The sequence below is a fragment of the Pieris brassicae genome, chromosome 6 (assembly GCF_905147105.1).
Source record: "Pieris brassicae chromosome 6, ilPieBrab1.1, whole genome shotgun sequence".
NCBI lineage: Eukaryota > Metazoa > Arthropoda > Insecta > Lepidoptera > Pieridae > Pieris > Pieris brassicae.
In genome coordinates, this window is record NC_059670.1 from 8,628,824 (window position 1) to 8,652,588 (window position 23,765).

The following is a 23,765-nucleotide window of genomic DNA, read 5'->3' on the forward strand; positions in this document are numbered from 1 at the left end:
AGTCCTGTTCTTAACAGCTCTACAAGTCGGCTTATTAAGCTAAGTTGGACATACAAGCTAACTTACAGTCTTAAAAAAATTGATTAGCTTTATATTTCTTTTACTAATACGAGATGTATAGCCCCTTACACAACTCTTGTACTCTAGAGTTTAATACTCTATAAATAAAAATCTAATTTAATTTTTGTTCTATTCTTATGAACACCAGATGAACACTTTACTACCCTCTAGGAATCAAGTTCGTACAATGAATTCGTAGTAAATAAACGATTACATGGCAATAATGATGGAAACCCCCATATAAAGAAAGATATTTGTTGTGACAACTTCATTATCAATAATAAATTTATTATGATCATCAACAAAACAAAACTTGTCACTGCACGATAAAACCTAAATCAAACCGAAATCCATTTATGAATTGTTAATGCGTTTCTATTTATTTAATTAAATAAATATTTTTTTGATTCCTAGAGGGTAGTAAAGTGTTCATCTGGTGTTCATAGGAATAGAACAAAAATGAAATTAGATTTTTATTTATAGAGTATTAAACTCTAGAGTACAAGAGTTGTGTAAGGGGCTATACATTTCTAACTAAAATTGTGAATTACGATACTATTGGATATAAACCTGCCGGCCACTATTAGTACCTCAACCACGAATATGCATTTAAAAAACAAATATTCTTAACTTTTTGGTAATTTATCATCCATCATTTAATTGCAAAATTTTACGCACACAATAGCGAGGGTTAGCGATAAGGGGCTGAACGGGTCAATTGATTGCAATACGTATGCTTTGAACACAAACAATTATGGCATGTCTGGCTCTGAGCATGCCACCCCTGTTGTCTGGCGCAGGGATTTCCTGTAATAACATCATTACAAGTGCACGTCGTTCGATCATTGATCGCGAAATATCATATAATTACCACATAATATTGCATAGTATTAGAATATTTATTGAGTTATGATTGATAGGCAAAATAGACAGAGTATAAGACAAAATATAAAACTATCAGGATTGTCAGTATTAATAAGTATATATCTCTTATTGTGAATTCAGTAAATTATAGGAATATTTAAATTACTAAATGTTAAGTTTTTATTACAGATTTAACGATAAGACACGTTGGTATCCAACTAAACATAAATTACTCTTATTCGTCGCACTATTTCATTAATAAAAATACTAATTCTGAAGGAGTGTCTAACGTCAAGACTGTTACAAGTATGGTGACAAACATGGATTCAATCATGTCCAACAAAAGCTAATCTAAATAAAATATGAACAGCCCCCACCGTGCACGTAAGTTTATATAGTGTCTATAGACGTCCATTGATTTAATAAAATCAAGGAAGAATTAAAATATTATACATAAGCTTGGTAAATACGTAATCAGTTACGCAATTTCCTAATCCAGCGTAATGAATGACATCAAATTAAGCTCTAAGCTTAACAGAAAACATTACTGGAAGTTTAATTTGCGATTAAGGCGAGTATAGAATGCGGGGTGAGCGGTGTTGTGGAGGCTTCGAAGTGCATGTGCGGGGTGAGGGGTGAGGGGTCGCTGGGAGAGGCGGGAGTGCCGCGGGCCGCCACTTCTCTGTACTCGAGGAACCCTGGTACACCTCGGTTTCCGGCGGTCGCTCCCTCGCGAATTCTAAGTGTCCCGTCGCGTTGCTTCCTGATCATCTCGGACCGGCCACGTGCTCGCCCTTTGCTTGTCTGTTGGCAGTGACGTCTCCCACGGTTTACCCTTTAGTTCTTCATTGATAAACCTGTACCCCACGTATCGGAATGCCATATCCCTTTTCTCACTACACCTACACGCGTTCACAATTTATTAATTGTTGATATTTCTTACTTTGGACTTATCAACGTTTGTTTACATTACTCTTTTTAAAAACTGTGCCGTTTTAGTTTGCATTTATTGGATTTTGTTTTACATTTAGTAAATGGACCGTTGCATTTTATTAATTTCCCATACTGTAGGTAAAACAGTATGGAACCTGTTCAAACAGCGGGTGATGGCCGAGAGCAATCGTATAAAATCTACAGTATGTATAAGGTAATGATTCTTTAATTTCAATGTAATAGATAATATTATATTAAGAATAATTTTAATTAAAATATAATTAATAATATAATATTTAGTTATTATAATTTCGAATATACCAATGTTTAAAGTTTGACGATAAATTCGCATAAAATGTTAGTTTAACATGTCAATTTCATCATTCTAATTAACCAAGGAACAACTAACATTTCAATTAAGAAAATAATCTCACATATCCGGCTTTACTTCCTCATATTCAATATTTTAAATTACATCATATAACATTTAAAATTTAAGCCAATTTTTCATTTAATTCAATAACTTGACATCTACCGTTTCAATTCGATCTCAGTAATTCAATCACATTTTTTAATTCTATTTTTACGTACCTATATATATTTATTTAAAAATTCGTTTTTTTTCTCTAAATAGTATTATTTCTTTCACCGAAGCATAAGCATATATAGAATTATACTCGTACTTCAGCATAACAGACTTAATTTAACTACATATTTAAGCGAATTTTCATGTTTTATGTTGGGGTGGGCTACAAATATGTAATAGATAAGAGAAAATATGTATTTTATGATTCAAACACAACGAATGAGCTATTCATTCAATTTAACTTTGTAATAACTTAAACGAAAAACTCTGATAAGGCAGTAAAAATCTTACAGAAAACCTCTTACGGATAAAAATGATGTCTGGGTTATATAGGAAGTTGGGTTATATATGGGTTTATATAAGCAGACTATATGTACAAATTGTATACCATTTATCCCTATCCCTAATAATAAATGACGCATACATATATATATATATATATATATATATATACAAAAATAATATTCCGTGCCAGTGAGATAAATTATATTTGTTTTGGGATTTGTGTTTTGGCACATTGTATTATGCAGGTACCTAAAACATATATTGGTAAATTATTATTCCCAAATTAATAATTTATACACAGTACTTTTATTAATTACTTCATTAAATATTTACTTTATGATAACATAAGATGGACTGATATACTACATTGAAAAAAAATATAGAATTAATACAGTACAAACAGTACTATTATTCCCTGTAATATATTTTTCATGACAGCTACCAACGACACAATATTATGTTATCTGTGCTACTACCGTGAAGTCAAAATTCAAAATTGTGGCGCGGTTCCTCAGTCCCCGCCGCAGCCCGCGTGTAAACGCCACGCAGTCTTCCCGCGCGGGTCGCACGTGCGTGTCTAGTGTGTGGTCATACAAGTCCTGTAAAATAATCTTTCCCGCTGTTTTGACATATTAAATCTTAACTAATAATAGACAAATTACATTTTGTGACCTTTATGTGATTAACGAAAGTACTAAGTGTGTCCAACAATTGCTGTGCTTAATTCAATTAAAACTGTAATTACGCCAATTTTTCTTTCTCGATTTTTAATAAATCTTAATGAAGCCGGACTTCTTAATTAATTGGATTTCTAATTCTCGCTCCTTGTGATAAAGTAAGTAATACGTGGCAGTTAGTGCTATTTGCATGGGTTACCTAAACAAAAAGTTCTCTATGTACAGTTAATATCTCATAATTACAATAATAATGACATTATTAACTCTGTTTATGTTATGTGGGTTTTCTTAATAATAAACAAATATTTATTATGAAATTAACCAAAATAAAACTTGAATGGCAACTTGAAATAAGAACGTGGTCTAGACATAAATTTAAAAACAATATATGTATCTATTAGAAATGTAACACTGTTTTACTTTCGCAGATTGAACTATAATATTTAATTGAAATAAATTAAAGTGGGACAAAGATAGACGTAGTGTGATATTCTAAAGATAAGAGTGCATGATAACATACCTATATTATTAGTAGGTACATACTTCAATAATTTATGGAATTATTCAAATTTGACTTGATACATTAAGTCGACCGTATTATTCCAATTTTCGTGACAGTTGTCCAGTTTTAAAATAAAAAATGGTTTACAGACATTTTACTCATATACTAATTAATATATGTAACAATAAAATGACAAGCAAGGTTTTCTCCATCGATTTTTTCCGTTAATGAAATATTTTTATGAATATATATTGTGGCTTGTTTAATATTTCACGTTTAATTATTGAAGGTATAGTTTTATCAATTAAATTTAAAAAGTTGTGTTTGTTATTAAATTTGACATGTCATATTTTTGTGTCCGTCATTGGGCAAGCAAGGAATTCTCCTAAAGTGCCATCAACTCTAAAATTATTACATATTTCGCCGACATTTGTTTATACTAAAAAACAATATAATTATCTAATATGTCCTTAAATCGCCGTAACTCGAATACAGGCTTTCATGAATCTCGATGCAATACATATCAAATCCTTTACTAACATTAGAAAAAAAGCGAGAAAAACTTATTCACCTGCACCCTAAAAAGCATTTTTATCTCGTCCTGTCGACAGACTAACCTCTTTCGACCGTTCTTTTAGGTGATCCTTAACTGATCTCTTGTTAGGAGAGCGTAAGTCCCAACTTCGAACCGTAACAACATCAATTGATTAAACTCTATTTTAGTGGACAGAACTAAATAGGGGTCATTGACCAATACAATTGTTATAAGAGCTCGTATATTACTACTCGTATGTATCTTATAAAATTAATATTTTTGAATTATCGAAATGCACTATTTTTTATTAGAAAATCAAGATTAGTAATTAAGTCTGTATGTAATGCGTGTTCGTTATGTCCATAAAGTAAAAGTAGATTCAAATTCTATAATATAGGTTGATATATGATTTTGGGATTATTTTCTAGAATGTGGTTTTGTAAGTTGTAAATATATACTTCATTTGATTTTAATATACCTTGATTAATATGACCTACTTTTTTCTTACTTTCTACTTTCCTCGCTCTAAATATAGAGCTATTAGAAACACTTAATTATTTATTTAGTTTTTGAATCCAGAGACACCTATCGACAATAGAAAAGAATAGACATAGTTGGTCCACGCTCGTCTTAGATAATGAACCCTACGAAGGAGGAGTAGTAGGAGTATCCGTATATTTCCTAATAATCAGCCAATTTAATTTCAATTTATTCCAATTAAATATAAAGAATAATATTATTTATTGTAAAACTAAAAATGTGTTTTAAAATCGATCACAATTATTGTGCAAGTAACACTCTTTTGTTATAAGACTAAAACAAAAGTTAAATAGAAAATCAAGATTTTCAATAGATCAAAAGCTCTAAATGACTTAAGGTAAAACCTTATTTGATCCAAAATATACATAGCTTAACGATAAAAGTATTAGTCGTATATATGTAGAAACTTTCCCATAAATGTAATAATAACGTAAAATATGTCATAACCCAGCGATTAATATTATTTAATTATAATTCGTATTATTGCAAAATATAAAGGTATTATCGTGTCCTTTCACTTAGTCGATATTGGTATGTTATGCTCAGACCCATGGACTCAGCCGGTGTGCTACAAACCGGTTACCGGAGAATGAGACCAACTTGCCGCATAAACCAGTACAAAAACTGATCAATTGATTTTTGAAGCTATGAACCTTTTAATAGCCACAGACTATTAACTAACGTTTTGATATTACGTATACATATTTGATATTCTAAAATCAGTTAATTCTCGCTATATGGGTACGATATAATACCATTTACACTCAAAATATTTTTTTTCATCTGTTGCTTTCAGGTCAAAAGAAAACTGCCATAATGAAAAATTTGTTTGAAATAGTACCGCCAGAATGTTATGTGTAAATAATACATACTAAAACTAGTTAAAAAGAGTATTAAGAACATGCATAGCGCAAAATCAGCGGCATCATGAGCACACCCGACATACACACCTTCACGTACATACCCTCACTTTTACACCATCACAAATCACAGGCAAATTAGGTATCTCTTAGTTAAATGTATTGAATACTGAACCTAGGTAAATATTATGTTTTCTATCTTTGGCTAGATTCTAGTCTAATTGTTTGTTATAACGAGTAATGTTAGATGTAGTATTACGAAATAAATAAATAATATACCGCTACGAGAAATAAATTTTATTATTGTCAAAAACTGACAATTATTAACATAAAAATAGATTAATTAAAAAATTAAAAAAAAACTTTTTATTTCTATATTAAATAATATTCGTAGAATATAGTGGTAATAAGAATCATAAACAACATTTAACAAAAAGACAAAGAACGTGAAAAACATTTTTACTCCGATTTCTGAAGTAAAAAAATGGTAGTCATGATGAATGTTAAATTCTAACGTGTCGGTGACGGTCAAAGTGAGACCAACACTAGCTTGTTTCTAAAATTTTCCTACGACCGTAATCAAGTGAACCATTAGAATAAAAAATATTTGTAGAATCATCCGAGTGAATAATAGATACATATAACGTTTATTTATATAACATTTTTTCAAACTTGAAACATTACTTTTTATAAACATCTTGTGGAAGTATCCTAATGGCTATTCGGGATAAAAGTACACATAAAAAGAGTCTCAACGGCTGCTTTAATTTTTTTTCGCGTGGTGATTTTCTAGGATAGTACTTAAGAAATTACCGATTATGACTTACCTGAAATGCTTAAAGGTCTAGGAATAATATTGTAGAATGCAACTCCCGTGGTATTTTAATCGGGATATATACGTTCTTATTTTCTTAATTGAATCAGGAGCCATGCCACCACACCTACATATTCATATGCTTCGCTGGAACTTAGGGGGCTTGACTAAAGCCTACATCTTTAAGAATTATAAAAATTCACATAAAACTGTTCAATATGACCAACTTCATGGTAGACAAAAGTTTTCGTATTCTTGAACGTCAATCAAACTAAAGTTAAGCATATTGGAAAGCGCTCAAGACGAGATTGAATAAGAAAAAGGACCTTCATCTATCTCGATTTGTTTATTATATGAAAAGTTAATTTAGTTTTCGATTTTTTTGCAGCAAACTGAAAATCACGATTCTACGGCTAAACTCAGTTCTCTTCCCCAAAACAATCGTAACGCGAAGCCAGGACATTACACCATGAGCGATCAGGTATGTGTAGATATAGGGACATTATCATCACCATGAACTCTAGTCAGGCCTCTGATGATGGGGATTGGGGCATAATATACTTTTTGTTTGTAAAACAGATATGCCGGTTACCTGACGATTTTTCCCCGAAAGCTCCAATCGTTATTTTTGTTGTTATTATTGCTTTTTGCATTTTATTTATTTATATACTCATATATTTTATACAACCTAATAAATTTCCCAGTTTTTTCCACTGCCTTGCAATTTTGTATAATTTTTCCTTTATTCAGTGTCCCCAAGAGAAATCGTTGCATAACGGATATTATATTATGTTTGCAACTAAGTATAAATAAATAAATAAATCCGAAAATGTGCACAGCCGGAAACCTAGAAACACCACTCATTACCACTACTAGTAATGGTTATGCTTTTAGTCAAACATTGTTTTATTGCAGACATTTCATACACCCTCCTTTGGCGACGAAGAATTTGATATTCCTCTTATCCATGGACAACATCCAACTAGTGGAAACGGGCAAAATTCTCATATGCAGTACCCACAAATGCACCATTCGGCACCTCAGGTATTATTGTATACAGTGCTTTAAGTGGTCTTAATATGAGTTGTCAAGAATATAGTTAAATACAATAAAATAAAACTGTTAGAAAAACTTGTTTATCATTTTTGACACAAATAAGAAAACTTACGGAGGTAAAAAAATTAAATTAACATTGTGATGCGTCTGATCGATACCATCAGTTCGATAACTTTCGAGGTACAAAATAGTTGATTTTGTTGATATTGCATAGATTTGAAAGTCTTACAGATTCCAATAAAAAATACGTAAAAATTATACTAAATAGGAGGGGAACGGGCAGGAGGCTCAGTTGATGTTAAGTGATATCGCCGCATATGGACACATTGCCAGAAGGCTCGCAAGTGCGTTGCCGGCCTTTTAAAATTTGTATGCTCTTTTCTTGAAGGACCCTTAGTCGAATTTGTTAGATGGTATTTAAAAGCATGATAATTTTATAAAATTGTGTTCACGATCATAAAAAACGCATGATTATGAATCTGGTGTCTAATTCATTCGTTCACACATTAGTCCATTAGATCAAATAGCTATAGTTCTACCGGAATCTCGTGGCAAATTTGGGAATATTATTTTTGTGGGCAATACTGGGGAAATTTGATTAAATTATCTTGATACTGTTTAATTATTATATCTTTAGTATTCATGAACATTAATTACTTAATTACTTATTTGTACCACGCATGTTATGTATCGGAAATATTATTATTAATTAAGATTTGAAAATATGTCATGAAAAATAAATCAATCGTAAATTACTTTATGTATATATTATTCATTTCAATCATACAAATAACCTTAAACCTCAGTCTGAACTAGAAAACGATTACAATAACTCTACTTACATATCTTGTTCTTCATCACATCATGAAGGTGTTTGTTATACATCGCTCTTCCTTCAAATATCATAACTTGCTTCATGAAATCGTTTTCACAACATTTCCGACAATCCTCTGCACCAATTTGTGAGAAAGTTTCTTCTGTTAATGATTTTCTGTCACATGCCATGCCACATTTACACGTCTATTTACATGTTTATTAACAACTGTCTTATAACTTCATTATACCCCAAATCATTTCTATGGGATTCAATGTGCAATGATAAGGTGAGAGTCTTAAAAGTGCGTGCGATTTTGATATTTGATATAAGAGCGCAGACATAATTTGTTTCACTACATCAAGTAGTTGCCATTTATGCCAAACATCATCATAATGTAAATCATTTTCACGGAACCATTTTTTGTATCAGCGATACGATTGGCGTGTTTGGGCGGTTTGTTCGTACATACAGACTAATAACTAGCATTATTCATAACAATTAATGAACGTTTTTTGTGTTTTGGTAAAATTGTCTTTATTCATATCGTAGTGGTAGTCTGTTGATTTGTACACCAGCCAAGAATTTGGTACAAATCTATTTTTTCATCAGGATTATTATATGGACCTGCAATAACTTTGCTTTGCCAGCACTTATTCACAGAACATGAACCGTGAATGTAAATGTCGTCTAAATTAATCACATCCAATTTATTATGCTCTTCAGCTCCGCGGTTTTCCTTTATACGCTTCAAAAACTGTTGGAATTTCCTTCCGTACTGTATAGAATTCCTTTACTTTATTCCCAATCAACTGTACATCGAAACTGTCGAAGTTGAATTTCTTCGTCCTCTCTCTCCTCTTTTTACCAGGCTTGGAAAACAAACCATCATTCGGTGTGCCCTCAGCTACGATTCGCCGTTTAGTAGTACTGGAAACCCCTATAAAGAAGTTACAATTAAGAAGTTAATTTAAAATATAAAATAAACTAAAACGATCAAAACCACTCAGTCTAACTTATCGGTCAACTCTTACGAAAAACATTGAAAACAATATTTCTTGGTTGAGATTGAAGTGCCGTTTTCGACATTTTTACGGAAGAAACACATTTCAAGAAGATAATCACATTACGCTGAGGTATTATTTGAGCTGTTGACAGATCTCGTACTTTGATGTGATGGATGACACTTGACATTGTCATATGAAAATCTCATTTTTCATTTTTGTTTTATGTCACGAGATTCCGGCAGACCTATAGAATATAGATGTCCACTATTGTTTTCTACATGGTTTCTATATTTTTAGATGTCGTGACCGTGACACTTCTACACATTAAGCTTGGACATAGCTGACAAAAAAGCGTGTAGAACTTTCGTGTGTCAATAATTATCATTACAAGTTCTTGAAGATTCGAATCTTGTTTACAAATAAACAAAATAGTTTCCTACTAATCTAAACATTAATTTTTCATGCAAAACAAAGTAAAATAACTGAGTATTTTACTTTTAGCGTTTTAAAACTATATTTTACTAAAATATAACCTTATCAATTTAATCTTTAGGTTGGTATGATAAATCCTGCTCAAGATGGCTTAGCACCGCCGGGCGGCGCCCCGTCATACCAACAACCCCTATATTTACAAGAACCTCATCCGCCAGTTACAACTCACAGGTGATATAAATTCTATGTACTATATTAATTTTTAGCTCACTATTGTTTAAATGAAATACACGATTACTTCAATCAATTAACCAAAATGTCATATTTTAGTGCTGCTTGTGCTCCTGCTGGAAATTATATAATCCAACAACAACCAGGAGGTCAACAACTATTGATGCTACAGCCAACTCAAGTAATGAGCGGACCACCAACCCCAAGCACTCCAAACCATCCTGGTCCTGTGTATGGATCACCACAGAGATCATCACCCCCAGGCACTACTAGTGATGATTCAGATGATAGTGTTCCCTCACAACATTCTCAGGTATTACTCATAATTTGATGAAATAACTATGTAGTGCACTACAAGACATATGAAACACGATGTATGTATCTATGACTGTATACAATGCCACTGTTACTGTGTTCACTATGCCATTTCGATAAATCTTAATTTTAATCATTATAGGATGTAATATTGAATGCTGTTTGTCTTTAAAAATATAAACAAAGCTTCAACTTTAAAAAAAGATATATATATACATCTAATGCTTATAGTTCATTGGCATATACACTTGTTAGAATTATGTTAAGTGTAGTGAATTCTAATGAATTGGTTGTTTGTTGGTAGTTGCCTGGTGATGCGGAAAGCCTTCTGCCTATCCATTATTGCTCAGCGAGCCGGCAGCAACAAACTGCGCTTCATCAGGTATAGGCAAATTATATAGTTTCAATAATTTGCTACTGAAAAAGTGTTAAGTGTGTATTGCCAATGAATTATTATTTTAGATTTGTAATCATTTAATATTTGACATGTATTCTCATATGTAATTTACTTTTTGTAGATGAATTTGAACATGGGAGTAAAAAGATCCTCTCCTGAACCAATTGAGAATGGCATGAGCCGTGGTCAAATGCAAAAGAAACCTAAAGTTCAGAAGAAAAAGAAAAAAAGGGACCCCAATGAGCCCCAAAAGTAAATATATAAAAATTATGTTTTTTTATATGTAGTTTTCTAGTAGTAATAGGTTTTATTTTATATTTATTATAATTAATTTTTTTAGACCTGTCTCAGCATATGCCCTATTTTTTCGTGACACACAAGCTGCAATTAAAGGGCAAAATCCGAATGCAAGTTTTGGTGAAGTTTCAAAAATTGTTGCATCAATGTGGGATGCTTTAGATTCTGAACACAAAAGTGTAAGTCTTTTTTCATATTTGATAACCATTTTTCATATTTTTGCAATAATATTTTTTTGCTTTTAACAGGTCTACAAACAAAAAACAGAAGTTGCTAAGAAGGAGTATCTCAAAGCTCTCGCAGCCTACAGAGCAAGCTTGGTTTCAAAGGTATTTATCTCCATCTGTTATAAGTTTAGGTAATTTGGCACACTTACTGACATTTCATCTAGTTCAATAAATCAATGCATCAAAATCTAAACAAAATTATCTATGTTAAGTACTAATGACTTTATTACTATTATAAAGATTTATAATTTGTAACTCAATAACTACTGGAGCAATGAAGGAATGCTACTTTAGGCCTAAATAAAATAAACTTATATATTTGTTTAATATTATTTTAAAATCCGTAGGTAGCAAGGACAGATCACTAGTTATATTTGTGGTCTAATTTAGAAAAGAGAATGGTTGTTGGCTTAGTGCCTTAAGCGTGTACCTTTCAACCATGAGTTCGTACGTTAGAATCACGGCTGTGGTCCAATGAAATTTTCATTTAACACTCGCTGGAAAACATCGTCGGAAAACCGGCATGCATGCTTTTGACCTAAGTATCCTACTTCCATATCATGAAAAAAAATTATTGATGTAATTAGAATATCGTTGGAGAGCAATTATATATGACAATGTGTTGAGTCTATTTTTAATTAAATGACATTAAAACATTTACATCAGCTGTTAAAAAGAGAAGCTGTATCACGAAACACAAACAGAAAAAGTTAAGACCTTGAGGACAAAGGTTGTAGCGCTAATAGGTTTTTTCGTCTCGCGAATTGCATGATAAACTATTAGTAGTTTGAATCATTTAAGTTAAGCTGCACTAAACAAGAATGTTATCTGCCGTTGTTTCTTGTCAATGTCGGGTGTTGATGATTGTCAGATGTCAGTGTTAACCATTCAATATCGCGCAAGCGTGAAGCGTGCTTAAAAATAAAATGGTAGTCTGAAATAGGTGGAGCACCGGCAGCGTTTGGTTTTTTTTTTTTATATTGTCAAATGAACCAATAATAATTATAATCTTGTTCATGTGAATTAAATTACGGAGATATTTTTTCTACTTTACTACGCAATGTTAAAGTATTTTTTTTTTAATTAAAATAATAGAGTTGTTGAGAGACAACGATGTATTTCGATCCGACCGAGTTTGATATATTGGTAAGTCTTTACTAACTTCTCGGACTATTATAATGAAGCGATTACAGACCTAGCCTTATGCATTTTATAGTAATACGCAATTTGAAGTTCTATGTTGTACAGGAATCGTAATTAATATCATTTGTGACATAAACTCTTGTTAATTAAAGGTTTAATGCACAGATCTTACTATAGTAAATAATGTCAATGGGTATTTATTGTTTTAATTGTATTTTTATATGGTATTTTTAGGGCTCAGAGCAAGAAAATCAAGTGATATATAATCATAATAATGGAAATGCGAATTACGGAAATTATTACCAGGGGCAACCATATGGTAATGGTCATTCACCCCAGGGATTTGTACCAAATAGCACTCCACAAGGATATTCGCCACAAAATTATCCAGGTGGCCAATCTCAGAATTCCTACAACGGCCAGACCCAACAGGCCTATCCTTCAAATCCACAACAGTCACCTCAAACTTATCAAGGAAACATGGGACACCCAACTCAGTCTTACCAGGTATGTAAATATTTTTTATATATACTTTTTGTCTATAATAATTAGCAATACTCAAAAATAAAATTAGTAAATTATGTATAGTGGACTTTATTAATTTGAAAAAATCAAAACAAGATCATACCCTTATTCTTGGTTTGATGTTTTAATCTTTATCTTTTTAATTAGAAATAAAACATGGTTGGGATACTCATTTAGTTTAAACAATGGGTTAACTAGCAATATCTCCTTAACAATATATACTTTAATAGGTTGTACCAAGTCAATCACCACAAGGCTATCAAGTGAACCCAGCTACTTCCCCACAAAATTGTCAACCAAACATAGCCCAGTCACCTAGAAGCTACCAACAGACACAATCACCTCCAAACTATCCAGCAAATGCTGGGTTATCACCATCTAACTATCGGCAAGTGCAATCACAGTCACCACCCATGGCAAGTGTACATGCAGCCATGCAGTATCATCATGGTCAACAGGTAAATTACAGAATGACTTAAAATATACTCTAAGGACTTTCTGAGTACATATAGAATGAACCTCTATAAATAATTCTTTATTAAGTAGAAAGATGTAGGCCAAATTAGATAATCTGTCAATCAAGTGCAAAATGTGAAAAAATAAGGGTCATGAATAAGTTTTTGTTGCATATTTTCTTCTACAAATTTAAAGTATTATGTTTGAGAAACGTAAATATTATAATTATTTCATTATTCTGATAACTTTTCCCTGTGATCCCTTTTAAACTACTTTAATATATCTATTGTCAGATGCAGCAAGTACCCCAATATCAACAACAGCCGCAGAACCACCAACAATCACAACAACAAAATCAACAACTTCATCAACAGCAAACTCCACAGCAAATTCATCAACAGCAAACACCACAGCAAATTCATCAGCAGCAAACATCACAGCAAATTCATCAACAGCAAACATCACAGCAAATTCACCAACAGCAAACATCACAGCAAATTCATCAACAGCAAACACCACAGCAAATTCATCAACAGCAAACACCACAGCAAATACATCAACAGCAGCAACAGTCACAACAAATGCACCAACAAACACAACAAATTCATCAACAAGTTCACCAGCCTCAGCAAGCACAACTGCATCAGTCACAGTCCCAGCCCCAGCAAACACAAAACCAAACAATTAAAACTGAACATAGCTCAAATGAGGATGGTGCTTCTGGATTGCCACAGCACTCTTCAGAGGTAATAAATACAATTATATTTTGGATTCAGTTATTGTCAATGACTGATGTTTATCAGATTTCTGTGCTTTTTAAAGTAAAAATATTTACTGAGCTGCTCATACAAATACCAATTTTAACAAATAATATATCCTATTAATTTCTGTGTAAACAAAACATTTTAGTGCTTAAACAAGTCTTTTTTACTTAGCAAAATGAAACAAGAACTCCAACATCATGTGTCCGTCAAGGTTGCACCAATCCTGCAATAGCTAATAGTGAATGGGAAGATGAATATTGTTCAAATGAATGTGTTGTCAGTCACTGCAGGTATGCTCGAGACATATTTTTATCTTAAATTAATAATAGATTATACAGCTAGATTACCTAAAAAAGATTTATAGAAAGATAAATTTGTATCTTGTTTTCTAAAGACTTTTTTTCAATTAATAGATAAAGGCATTTCTACAACATTATTTTTATATTATTATTTAAAATATATAAAAAATTCATAGGTTCTATATACTTAAGAAGATTTATCTAAAGCATATTTATATTTTCAGGGATGTCTTCAGTTCCTGGGTTGCATCTAATGCTAACAATCAAATGCAAAGTTTTTCTGCTGTAAAATAAAAAGCATATCATTCCAAGCACATTGTTATCCTGATTTTGTTATGAGGAATGTTAATAAATATGTATTAATACAATGGAATCATAATTTATTATGGTGTGTATTATTATTTTGGATAATTATACCTCAAAGTTATCAGTATTGTTTTGTATAAAGTAGTTATCACAATCAATTAAATGTTGTCATATTTTATATTTTTCATTACATTTTAGAAATATCTAGAGTAGCAAATGTTGTAACATGAAATCTTATTAGAACAAGAATGTTGTAAGTAGTGGTTATGTTTTGTCTTTTTTTTATTCTTTCTGCAAAAAATATTGAAGACATCTATCAAAAAGATTGTGAATAATAATTTCCAATTTGTTTTTCTCAACGGACTGCAATGTAAATAAAAAATCAATAGTCACATTGTTTATTTAAGAGTAATATGGTACTCTGTGTCTTTATGAAAATGCAATAGTGGATATTATTTTTTTATTATTAGAATCTCATAACTTTGATGTTTTTTACATTTTGCCTTATAAAAATAAGATACATGTTTTAACTAGCTCATAAGTGTTATTAGGCAATTATTTTTAATGGACTCTTCAGTCATAAAAATATTACTTTATCTCCTAAGAATTTTAAATTGATATGAATACCTTATGTGAATAATTAATTAGGAATGTAGAATTTTAGAAATGATGTTTAACATTTTAAACTATGTACTAAGTGATACTATAATATATTATGATGTATCAAACATTGCATGAAATTGAACTTGTGCTTTCTTTTTTATACATATAGTAGTTACTTCATGTACAATAACTAATTATATGTACACAATGGCAATATTTACTCATTCCTCTAGGAGTTGTGCTTAGTATATAGGTTTTAGCTGGACCAAAATGTCATTTATATTATTCAAAGCAATGATAATATTATTTAAGTAATGTTCTATGTATGGTAAAATATAAAAAAGTGATGTAAATAAATATATGCAATAAGAGCAATTCAATAGTTGCAACTCACACTTTACAAAGTGTATTTTGGCTATGTAGTCCTATTAGTTCACTCTATAAGTGAAAATTTTAAAAAGTAAACTTACAATGTATAAAATAATGTAATTAGGACTTCATTAAAATTTCCTAAGCAATGGTTGCTTTTATTTTTCCTGACAGATTTTTCTTCCTTTTCTAAAATGCTAATTCTAAGAAACATGCAAATGAAACAGAAAGTCCTTAGTAAAAATGGTAAAAAATAAATATAGAAATTTTATAGTAGCAAGCATACTCACAAATCTTATTGTCGCGCTCGAATAAATACTAATCCCGCTTGAGAAGTCCTTAATCTGTATACAAACTTTAAATTAAAATATCTCTACTGCTATTATGCTTCACCAAAACAAAACTATACCACCGCGTCTAATGATGAATAATGATTAATTTGGATTTGATGATTAATGACCAGTAAGGATTGGCTATCATGAAATGCCATCTAGCTTTGTCTAGATAGAACGTCAATGCCTTTAAAATTATGAAATAAAATCAATTGAGTTCAACAAATTATACTCCAGTAGTACTGAACTTAAAAACACAGATCCAGTAGAGGTAAACTATAATCCAATGTTTTTTAAATAGAATCTCGCTGTCATGGCGATTAGAGTGGATCAGCTCTAGCTGTTATGGGAAGCTTAACTATGCCGGAACTAGTCCCACAACTAGCACAAGGGCGTTTCCTGCCAGACTCGGACCTCGGATTGGGCCATAGGGTGGCTTATGTTAGCGAAAAACGAAGGGACTGCCGTTTTTAACTCGAGTCTGAATTGCTTTACCACGCGGATGGCTTTTAATTGTCATTAGCTAACGTGATGGGATTATCGGGATCCAATAAAGTGTGTCGAAGTTTCCTACGGACACTTGTTGTCTGGAAGGTTTAGTAGTTCCCTTGTCGAACGGGTGGGGATGGTCCTTACCCTTGTCGAAGTTGGAATTTGGACGCCATTGTGCTATAGTAGGGAGCTTCAGGTCATAGTGGAGATAGACGTCTATCCGTGCGCACCGGACTCGTCTCATGAATGGCGACTGGAGTATCTGCAGCCTATAAATATGGGGGATTCGGGTAGCGTAGGTCAGGCATGGACCTTCTACAGTGCCACCATGTCTCTAAGAGATATCTAGTTGCTCATATTCAGGAGAGAGGCGAGAGAAGGTAATCGTGACCTTATTGCAAACACTGCGGCTACGGACTTTTGTCACGGGATTGCTTGCCCGTATTTACTAGAGCTTAGAGACGTCTTTCGACATACGATACACTTCGATACGATGAATAAAAATGGACACAGCTTTTTCAAGGCGCCATTTTTTTGTGAAAATTTTTAATAGATTGTCCAATAATTCTTACACTGTCAAAAACGTGGAATTCCTTCATTTCGTCTTTTTGCTATTTTGTCAAACAGCTTCATTAAGATGTGCAAAACCTTAATAAATCTCTGGTCCATCGTAGCCTCATCATGAGACGCGATTTGTCAGCACTTGTCGTTACTTTAACTTTTGCGATGCTATTCCAAAATCCAAATACAACGATTTTTAAATAGGCTGAACCAGCCGTTACTAGCTTTAATCTATTAATTTTTTGCTTGTAAGCACGCGGTGTTTTAAGCAGGACAAGCTTTAAGTATTTCTTGGTCACACCATAATAATTGTAGCATTGTTTTCCAATGAGCGCTAATACCGTGACGTAGGTCAAATTCCTTTAACAATTAACAAATTTATATTTTTGATTAAGTCTCTGATTTTATTATTATTATTAAAGTATTAGTTTAGTCTGCTAATGGTGTTTTTCGTTCTTCTTCCTCAAATGATTTTTGGTCTTTGGCCAGATCTACACGGAACACTTTCAAAAAGGTCGTAAACCAAACCGCGCTTATCAAAACGAAAAACCGCAATATAGGGTAGCGTAAGCCGGGGTGTTAACTATTATTATACGCAATTTGGCAAATATAATCATTGTTGACATTTGCCAATGTGCGTTATTGTACGTTTCTTTTTGGATTATTATTCGATAAAATATTTTCAAGTAAAAAAAATACAGGTATAAATAATAGAACATGAAACTAGTGTGCCAGAGCACTAACATTTGAATTTTAGTGTATATTCGAGGATTTTATGCTGTGTGCATAACGTGCTTATTTTGTTCTGTGTACTTATCGCTTTCTATAGTTTACTGTAGTCTGTAATGCTATGTAATTTATCTGCTGAATACTAATTGAAGTATAAAATTCGTATTTTGTAATGTCTGGAATTTGTAGGCGATTAATTATGTATTCAATTTAATGTACCCCTATAAATGTAAAATATAATAATTAAAAGCTAATGTGATTACAATTACACATAAGTTCGAAATCAAAATATGATGGACGGTAGTGATTTAAGTTCTGATACCAGAAGAGGTTTTGTATCACAAGGATGGACACGTATTTCACAGGTTTATAAATTGTTCCTCTCATAAATTTTGTTATGCTGATGTTAAAGTTCCTGTATTTATATTTTATTTTATTCTTAATATTCGTATATCTTGACTAAAATGTAGTTTACGCCTAATCGCATTGCAGATATATCAAGGGTTATTAGATAAATGGACACCTCATTCGAAAAGCAGATGGGCAGTAGCTTTGTTACTGATATTACTATTTGTCCTCAGAGTATTTTTAAAACAAGTAAGTATTTTACACTCAACTCTATTTAAATTATAGGCATATTATCAACTAAATATTACATCTTCCAGTTCTAGGATTAAACTTACATTTTTATGATACCTAAAAGACAAATTAAACTAACAGCAAGAAATTAACCCTCCCTCATATCTCCATCTGCCAATGACAACTTATGTTATTACTATGTAACAAATTGTTGTTACTCAATATATATTTATATTTATAGTGGACACCCAGTAATCTGACAAACATTTTGTTTGGCAGGACATCCAACAAATTAAAGATATAATGATAAGATTCTATATGTTATATGTATGTACTCTGAAGTACAAATCAATATTCAATAATCAAAAAAATATTCAAAAATAAATAAATGACTGTGTCGGATTACTGGGGGGTCCACTGTATTTGGTTGTGGAAGGCCAATATGATAGTATGGTTGCAACTCTCTCTTCTCTTTTAAACTGATATGTTAATTTCAATTTTTTGTATTTACCAGCTTTTTTTTTAATTTCAGGGATGGTATATTGTTACATATGCTTTAGGAATATATCACTTAAATTTATTTATTGCATTCCTGACACCAAAGATTGATCCCGCTATGGATTTTGATGGTAAGTGTAAAGTTCTTATAACCTTCAATATCAAGTTTTATTTAATAGCAAATTATGCCAAAAATATCATGACTAAGTAATTTTTCTGTAGTACAATATTTAGTATATTTCCATGAGTTGGTGACTGTGACAGTGACTGGCACTGATAATTTTATCAGTTTCGGTTATTGACCCTCAGTTATTGTATTTAATTCTATGAGTGTCTTGTGTGAAATATATGGTACTCAAAGGTTTAAAAGTAATATTTATGAATAACTAAATTAAAAAAAGAGTAATTTATGTGAACCAGAAAAATAAATTATTAATAATAAAAAAATTGTGTGCATACATAGTACACATGTCAGAAGTAAAACTTCTTTGTAAATTATATTTATATTTTTACTAAAGTAAAAGCCCCAATAGATAATCATGTTCCAGTGTATGATCACTCCATGTATTTGTATATCTATATTCAAACTGTTTACACACTGTATACATGCTAATGATAATAAAAAATCTCCACAAGAAGTTATGCAACAGAATTGCCTTCTAAAGTTCTAATATGTAACTACTAAATGGATACATCAACCAATAGCATATATTTTTTCTCGATCTCACTTACTCTCACTCTCTCGATCTTTCTCACTTGCTTGCTTGCCCTACTCTCGCTCCATGACTATTTGCTTTATGCTACATTCCCCCATTCTCACTCTATCACAATCACTCTCTCCCTTTCCTTCGGCAAAAACGCTGCACAGCTTCGTGACGCTATTACTTATTATTATTGCGTATCATCCGTAAAAAAATTGCCCTCATGCACCTAAATAGGTTAAACTATAATTTGATTATCAAATTAATTTTAAAATTAAAAATTATCTTTGTTTAAAGTTACTTAAGGGCACACTTGTGGCATTGTTGGACATATTAGGTCCTGACATATGAAATTGGCGTTTTGTCACTGGCCACTTTGACCTCAAATACCTCCTCTTTGGTTAGTAATTTCAAATTCAAATTTGTACAGCTACTCATGTATTTGTGCTACGATGACCGTCATTCATTTGTTTTTTCTTCTGTTTTTTTTCTGTTTGCGTCACTCATTTTACAAAATGGAAAACTTAAAGTATCGCATTATTTAAGAGTACGAGTTCCGCCGTGGCACTTGTGCTGCGGAAACGACTCGAAGGGTGAATGATGTGTATGGCGGTCATGTTGCAAAAGAAAACACCGTTCGTTTTCGTTCTGGAAATTTCGACCTGCAGAACAAGCCCCGTGGACGGCCTGAGACCCAAGTTGATAATGAAGTATTGAAGGCTATTGTGGAAGCGGTTCCATCGCAAACCACGTCCGAGTTAGCTGCAGGCTGCGGTGTTAGTGATAAAACTGTTTTAATTCACTTGAAGCAAATTGGGAAGATTAAAAAGCTTGAAAGGTGGGTACCTCACGAATTGACTGAAGCAAACCGGCAAACGCGCGTCGACTGCTGCGTTACATTACTCAACCGGCACAATAATGAAGATATTTTAAACTGAATCATTACCTGTGATGAAAAATGGATTCTTTACGATAATCGGAAGCGCTCAGCGCATTGGTTGGATCCTGGCCAGCCAGCCAAATCCTGCCCCAAGCGAAAATTAACCCCAAAAAAGTTACTTGTAAGCGTTTGGTGGATTAGTGCCGGTTTTGTTCATTGCAGTTTTCTCAACTCTGGCCAGACTATTACGGCTGATGTCTATTTTCAGCAATTGCAAACCATGATGGAAAAGCTAGCAGCTAAACAACCTAGGCTGGTCAATCGCTTCACGCCACTGCTATTTCACGACAACGCTAGACCACACACTGCACAATAGACGGCTACCAAATAAGAAGAGCTTCATTTGGAATATCTAAGACATCCTCCGTACTCCCCGGACCTTGCTCCAACAGATTATCATTTTTTTCGAATTTGGACAACTTCTTGCAAGGGAAAAAATTTAACTTTGATGGGGCAGTCCAAATCGCCTTCACAGATTTTATTGATTCCCGTCCGACTGGTTTTTTTAGTAAAGGGATCAATGAACTACCTATGAGATGGCAAAAGTGAATAGAAAACAATGGTTGATACTTTGATTAATTAAATATATTATATTTAAAAATATTCGACTTTTTGTTCCTCCCATACAAAACGCCAATTTCATATGTAAGGACCTAATGTAAATAAATATGTATAATATATTGGAATGAGAATGGAGCAAAACTTTATTCTTTAATCTATTCTTACTATAGACATTTAAAAGTTACCAGAATAATAAAGATACATTTATAATTTGATATTTTTTTTAAATATGTAGAAATTTATCCTTGTGAGTAACAAGTAAGTAACTAAAATTGTGGTAGAAATCAATATTAGTATAATAAGAATAGAGCAAAACTTGATTCTTTAATTAAATTCTGGATGAGATAAAACAAATATTTTAAACTATCAGTATTGTAATAGTGAATAGTTTTTGTATTTTATTTTGTTTGTAAACATTTTACATACAAAATAACCTAATGTAATTTTTGTGAATCTATTCACTTATAAAAAAAGTTGATGCACTTTATAGACATTGATTAAGATGTATTTGAAACCAATGTAGAAAGTAATTACAGCTTAATTAACAAACTACTATTTAAAATATATATTCTTGTAAATGCTAAATTGCTTGTATTACCCTTAAGTTATGCTGATAGGTAGAATTTCAGTTAAAATTATAAAGACAGTATCAATAACTTCAGACATATAAACAGTTTTATTGGCTATGCCTTACAATCAATATAATACATAAGACTAATTCTGTACAAAATTTAAACTAATTAATAAATACTAGTGTGAAATTATGTTTCACACTATTATTTATTAAAGTTTGATAACAAGAGGGAATTGTCTGTGATGCCTTTAATATTGAAACCATACTAAAACATAACATTTGAACATGTATTTAGTTTTTTTATTAATAATTTGTTTAAATTTACAGGTGATGATGAAAATGGCCCGGCATTACCAACTAGATCAACTGAAGAATTCCGACCCTTTATTCGGAGATTACCAGAGTTTAAATTTTGGTTATCTGTAACTAAAAGTACTATATTTGCGTTCTTCTGCACCTTTATTGATGCATTCAATATACCAGTATTCTGGCCTATATTAGTGATGTATTTCATAACTTTATTCTGCATTACAATGAAGAGGCAAATTAAGGTATGGTTTGATTAATATAACTAATGTCCATATTTAGCTGGTTTAAAATTAAGATGTAGTGTCATTATTAGGGTAAACGCGACCCAAGTATATAAAATAGTTTATTTATTTTATAATAAACAATTTTTTGTACACACTTACATTCCCCGGACGCCCCGGACGCGGTTTTGGCGACCAAATCATGTAAAATAATGACATTGCCACAAACATTTCTAAGAAGGCGTCAACAAAATATTTAATCTCGAAAAATTGTGTGAGATTGTTGCCACTCCTAAGCTTCTGTCATTTAATTCTACATTCTTCTGCTCATTATTTGCAAAGCCACAATTGTAATAAGGACAATACATTGAATAGCTTTTCATTTTTATAGTACATGTATAAACTAGGAAGACACTTAAAAGGTTGTTCGTCATTCATCTGCTTAATTTATAACGAATCATTATTGTTTCAGCATATGATGAAATATCGTTACTTGCCATTCACCCACAGTAAGCCGAAATACAAAGCGGTTGATTCAGCAGTGACTGTGAACTGACCATAGGTAAAACGATTTAGTTAATGCAATGTTCAGATGTACTTCACACCAACAGCTACAGATGATCAACGCCAATCTGTTGTACACACCTACTTATGTTCTAGAAATACAGTTTATATTGTAATGTTTTTAATTTTATTTCAATGTAATATTATGAATTGTAATGTAATTAAAAGTTATTGTAATATTTTAAGATTTTATATATTATTTTTCAATATATATATATATATATATATATATATGTATTGTTTGAAGTCCCTTTACCCTATAGCGTCTATACAGTGATAATTCTTCTAGTCTGATTATGTACCTAAACTGCATAATGGGTAATTTTATTATTTTACCATAATTTCAACCCAGGATCTCGGGCTTCCACTATATCAACCCAACCACGAAGGCAATTTTATATACTTAGGCATTTTTAAATAAAATTCTTATACTTTTGAAAGACAATATGTAAATGGAATTTAGTAAAATGTTTACATCACCTACGGCCCCACTTTAACGAGCAGTATACTAGCGTATTATGTGGGACATAGCTTGGTCTTGTTAAATAATGAGCTAAAACAAACGAGATAATTTGTGTGGTTACTAGGTAGTTAAAGTATATTTAACGACGGTTTATCAAAGCAATTATTACCCTAGAGTTAAAAATAGTCGCTAAAGATAAAAATAATTCATTGCGTTGGATGGTGCAAACCGTAATGAGAATAAACATGAACTTATATTAGACTGTTTAAGACGTGAAAAACTAGTTCCTGTAGTAATAAAAACCCATTGATTAAAGTTCGGTAGAAATCGTAAAACTTAGTATT

The 23,765-nt window shown here is 31.9% G+C and overlaps 2 protein-coding genes and 2 long non-coding RNA genes across 6 annotated transcripts; 2 read left to right on the forward strand and 2 right to left on the reverse strand.

Annotated features, from left to right (window-relative positions):
- Positions 1 to 1,685: 1,685 nt before the first annotated feature.
- On the forward strand, positions 1,686 to 16,051 carry LOC123710834 (TOX high mobility group box family member 3-like). 3 transcript variants are annotated; one of them, XM_045663082.1, is made up of 14 exons: positions 1,686 to 2,071; positions 7,045 to 7,137; positions 7,572 to 7,700; positions 10,087 to 10,196; positions 10,296 to 10,509; positions 10,816 to 10,893; positions 11,030 to 11,160; positions 11,249 to 11,384; positions 11,454 to 11,534; positions 12,810 to 13,082; positions 13,331 to 13,558; positions 13,850 to 14,302; positions 14,492 to 14,610; positions 14,844 to 16,051. In XM_045663082.1, exons 1-14 carry the CDS (start codon positions 2,006 to 2,008, stop codon positions 14,911 to 14,913), a joined length of 2,181 nt encoding a protein of 726 aa, XP_045519038.1. In that variant the 5' UTR covers positions 1,686 to 2,005; the 3' UTR covers positions 14,914 to 16,051. The 3 variants fall into 3 exon arrangements, with proteins under 3 accessions (XP_045519038.1, XP_045519039.1, XP_045519040.1); XM_045663084.1 differs by lacking the exon at positions 1,686 to 2,071 and adding an exon at positions 3,267 to 3,563; XM_045663083.1 differs by lacking the exon at positions 10,816 to 10,893 and having other exon boundaries at positions 1,691 to 2,071.
- LOC123710839 lies at positions 8,461 to 9,752 on the reverse strand. Its single transcript, XR_006753870.1, has 2 exons — positions 9,543 to 9,752; positions 8,461 to 9,466 (listed from the first exon to the last, which is right to left on the reverse strand). It is a non-coding gene; the product is annotated as an uncharacterized LOC123710839 (long non-coding RNA).
- Positions 14,793 to 17,968, reverse strand: LOC123710838. Its single transcript, XR_006753869.1, has 3 exons — positions 17,294 to 17,968; positions 16,188 to 16,241; positions 14,793 to 14,902 (listed from the first exon to the last, which is right to left on the reverse strand). It is a non-coding gene; the product is annotated as an uncharacterized LOC123710838 (long non-coding RNA).
- Positions 17,969 to 18,119: 151 nt separating this feature from the next.
- LOC123710836 (protein RER1) lies at positions 18,120 to 23,075 on the forward strand. Its single transcript, XM_045663087.1, has 5 exons — positions 18,120 to 18,376; positions 18,504 to 18,608; positions 19,123 to 19,219; positions 22,192 to 22,415; positions 22,867 to 23,075. The coding sequence occupies exons 1-5, from the start codon at positions 18,302 to 18,304 to the stop codon at positions 22,948 to 22,950; spliced, it is 585 nt and encodes a 194-aa protein (XP_045519043.1). The 5' UTR covers positions 18,120 to 18,301; the 3' UTR covers positions 22,951 to 23,075.
- The last annotated feature ends 690 nt before the right edge of the window (positions 23,076 to 23,765 follow it).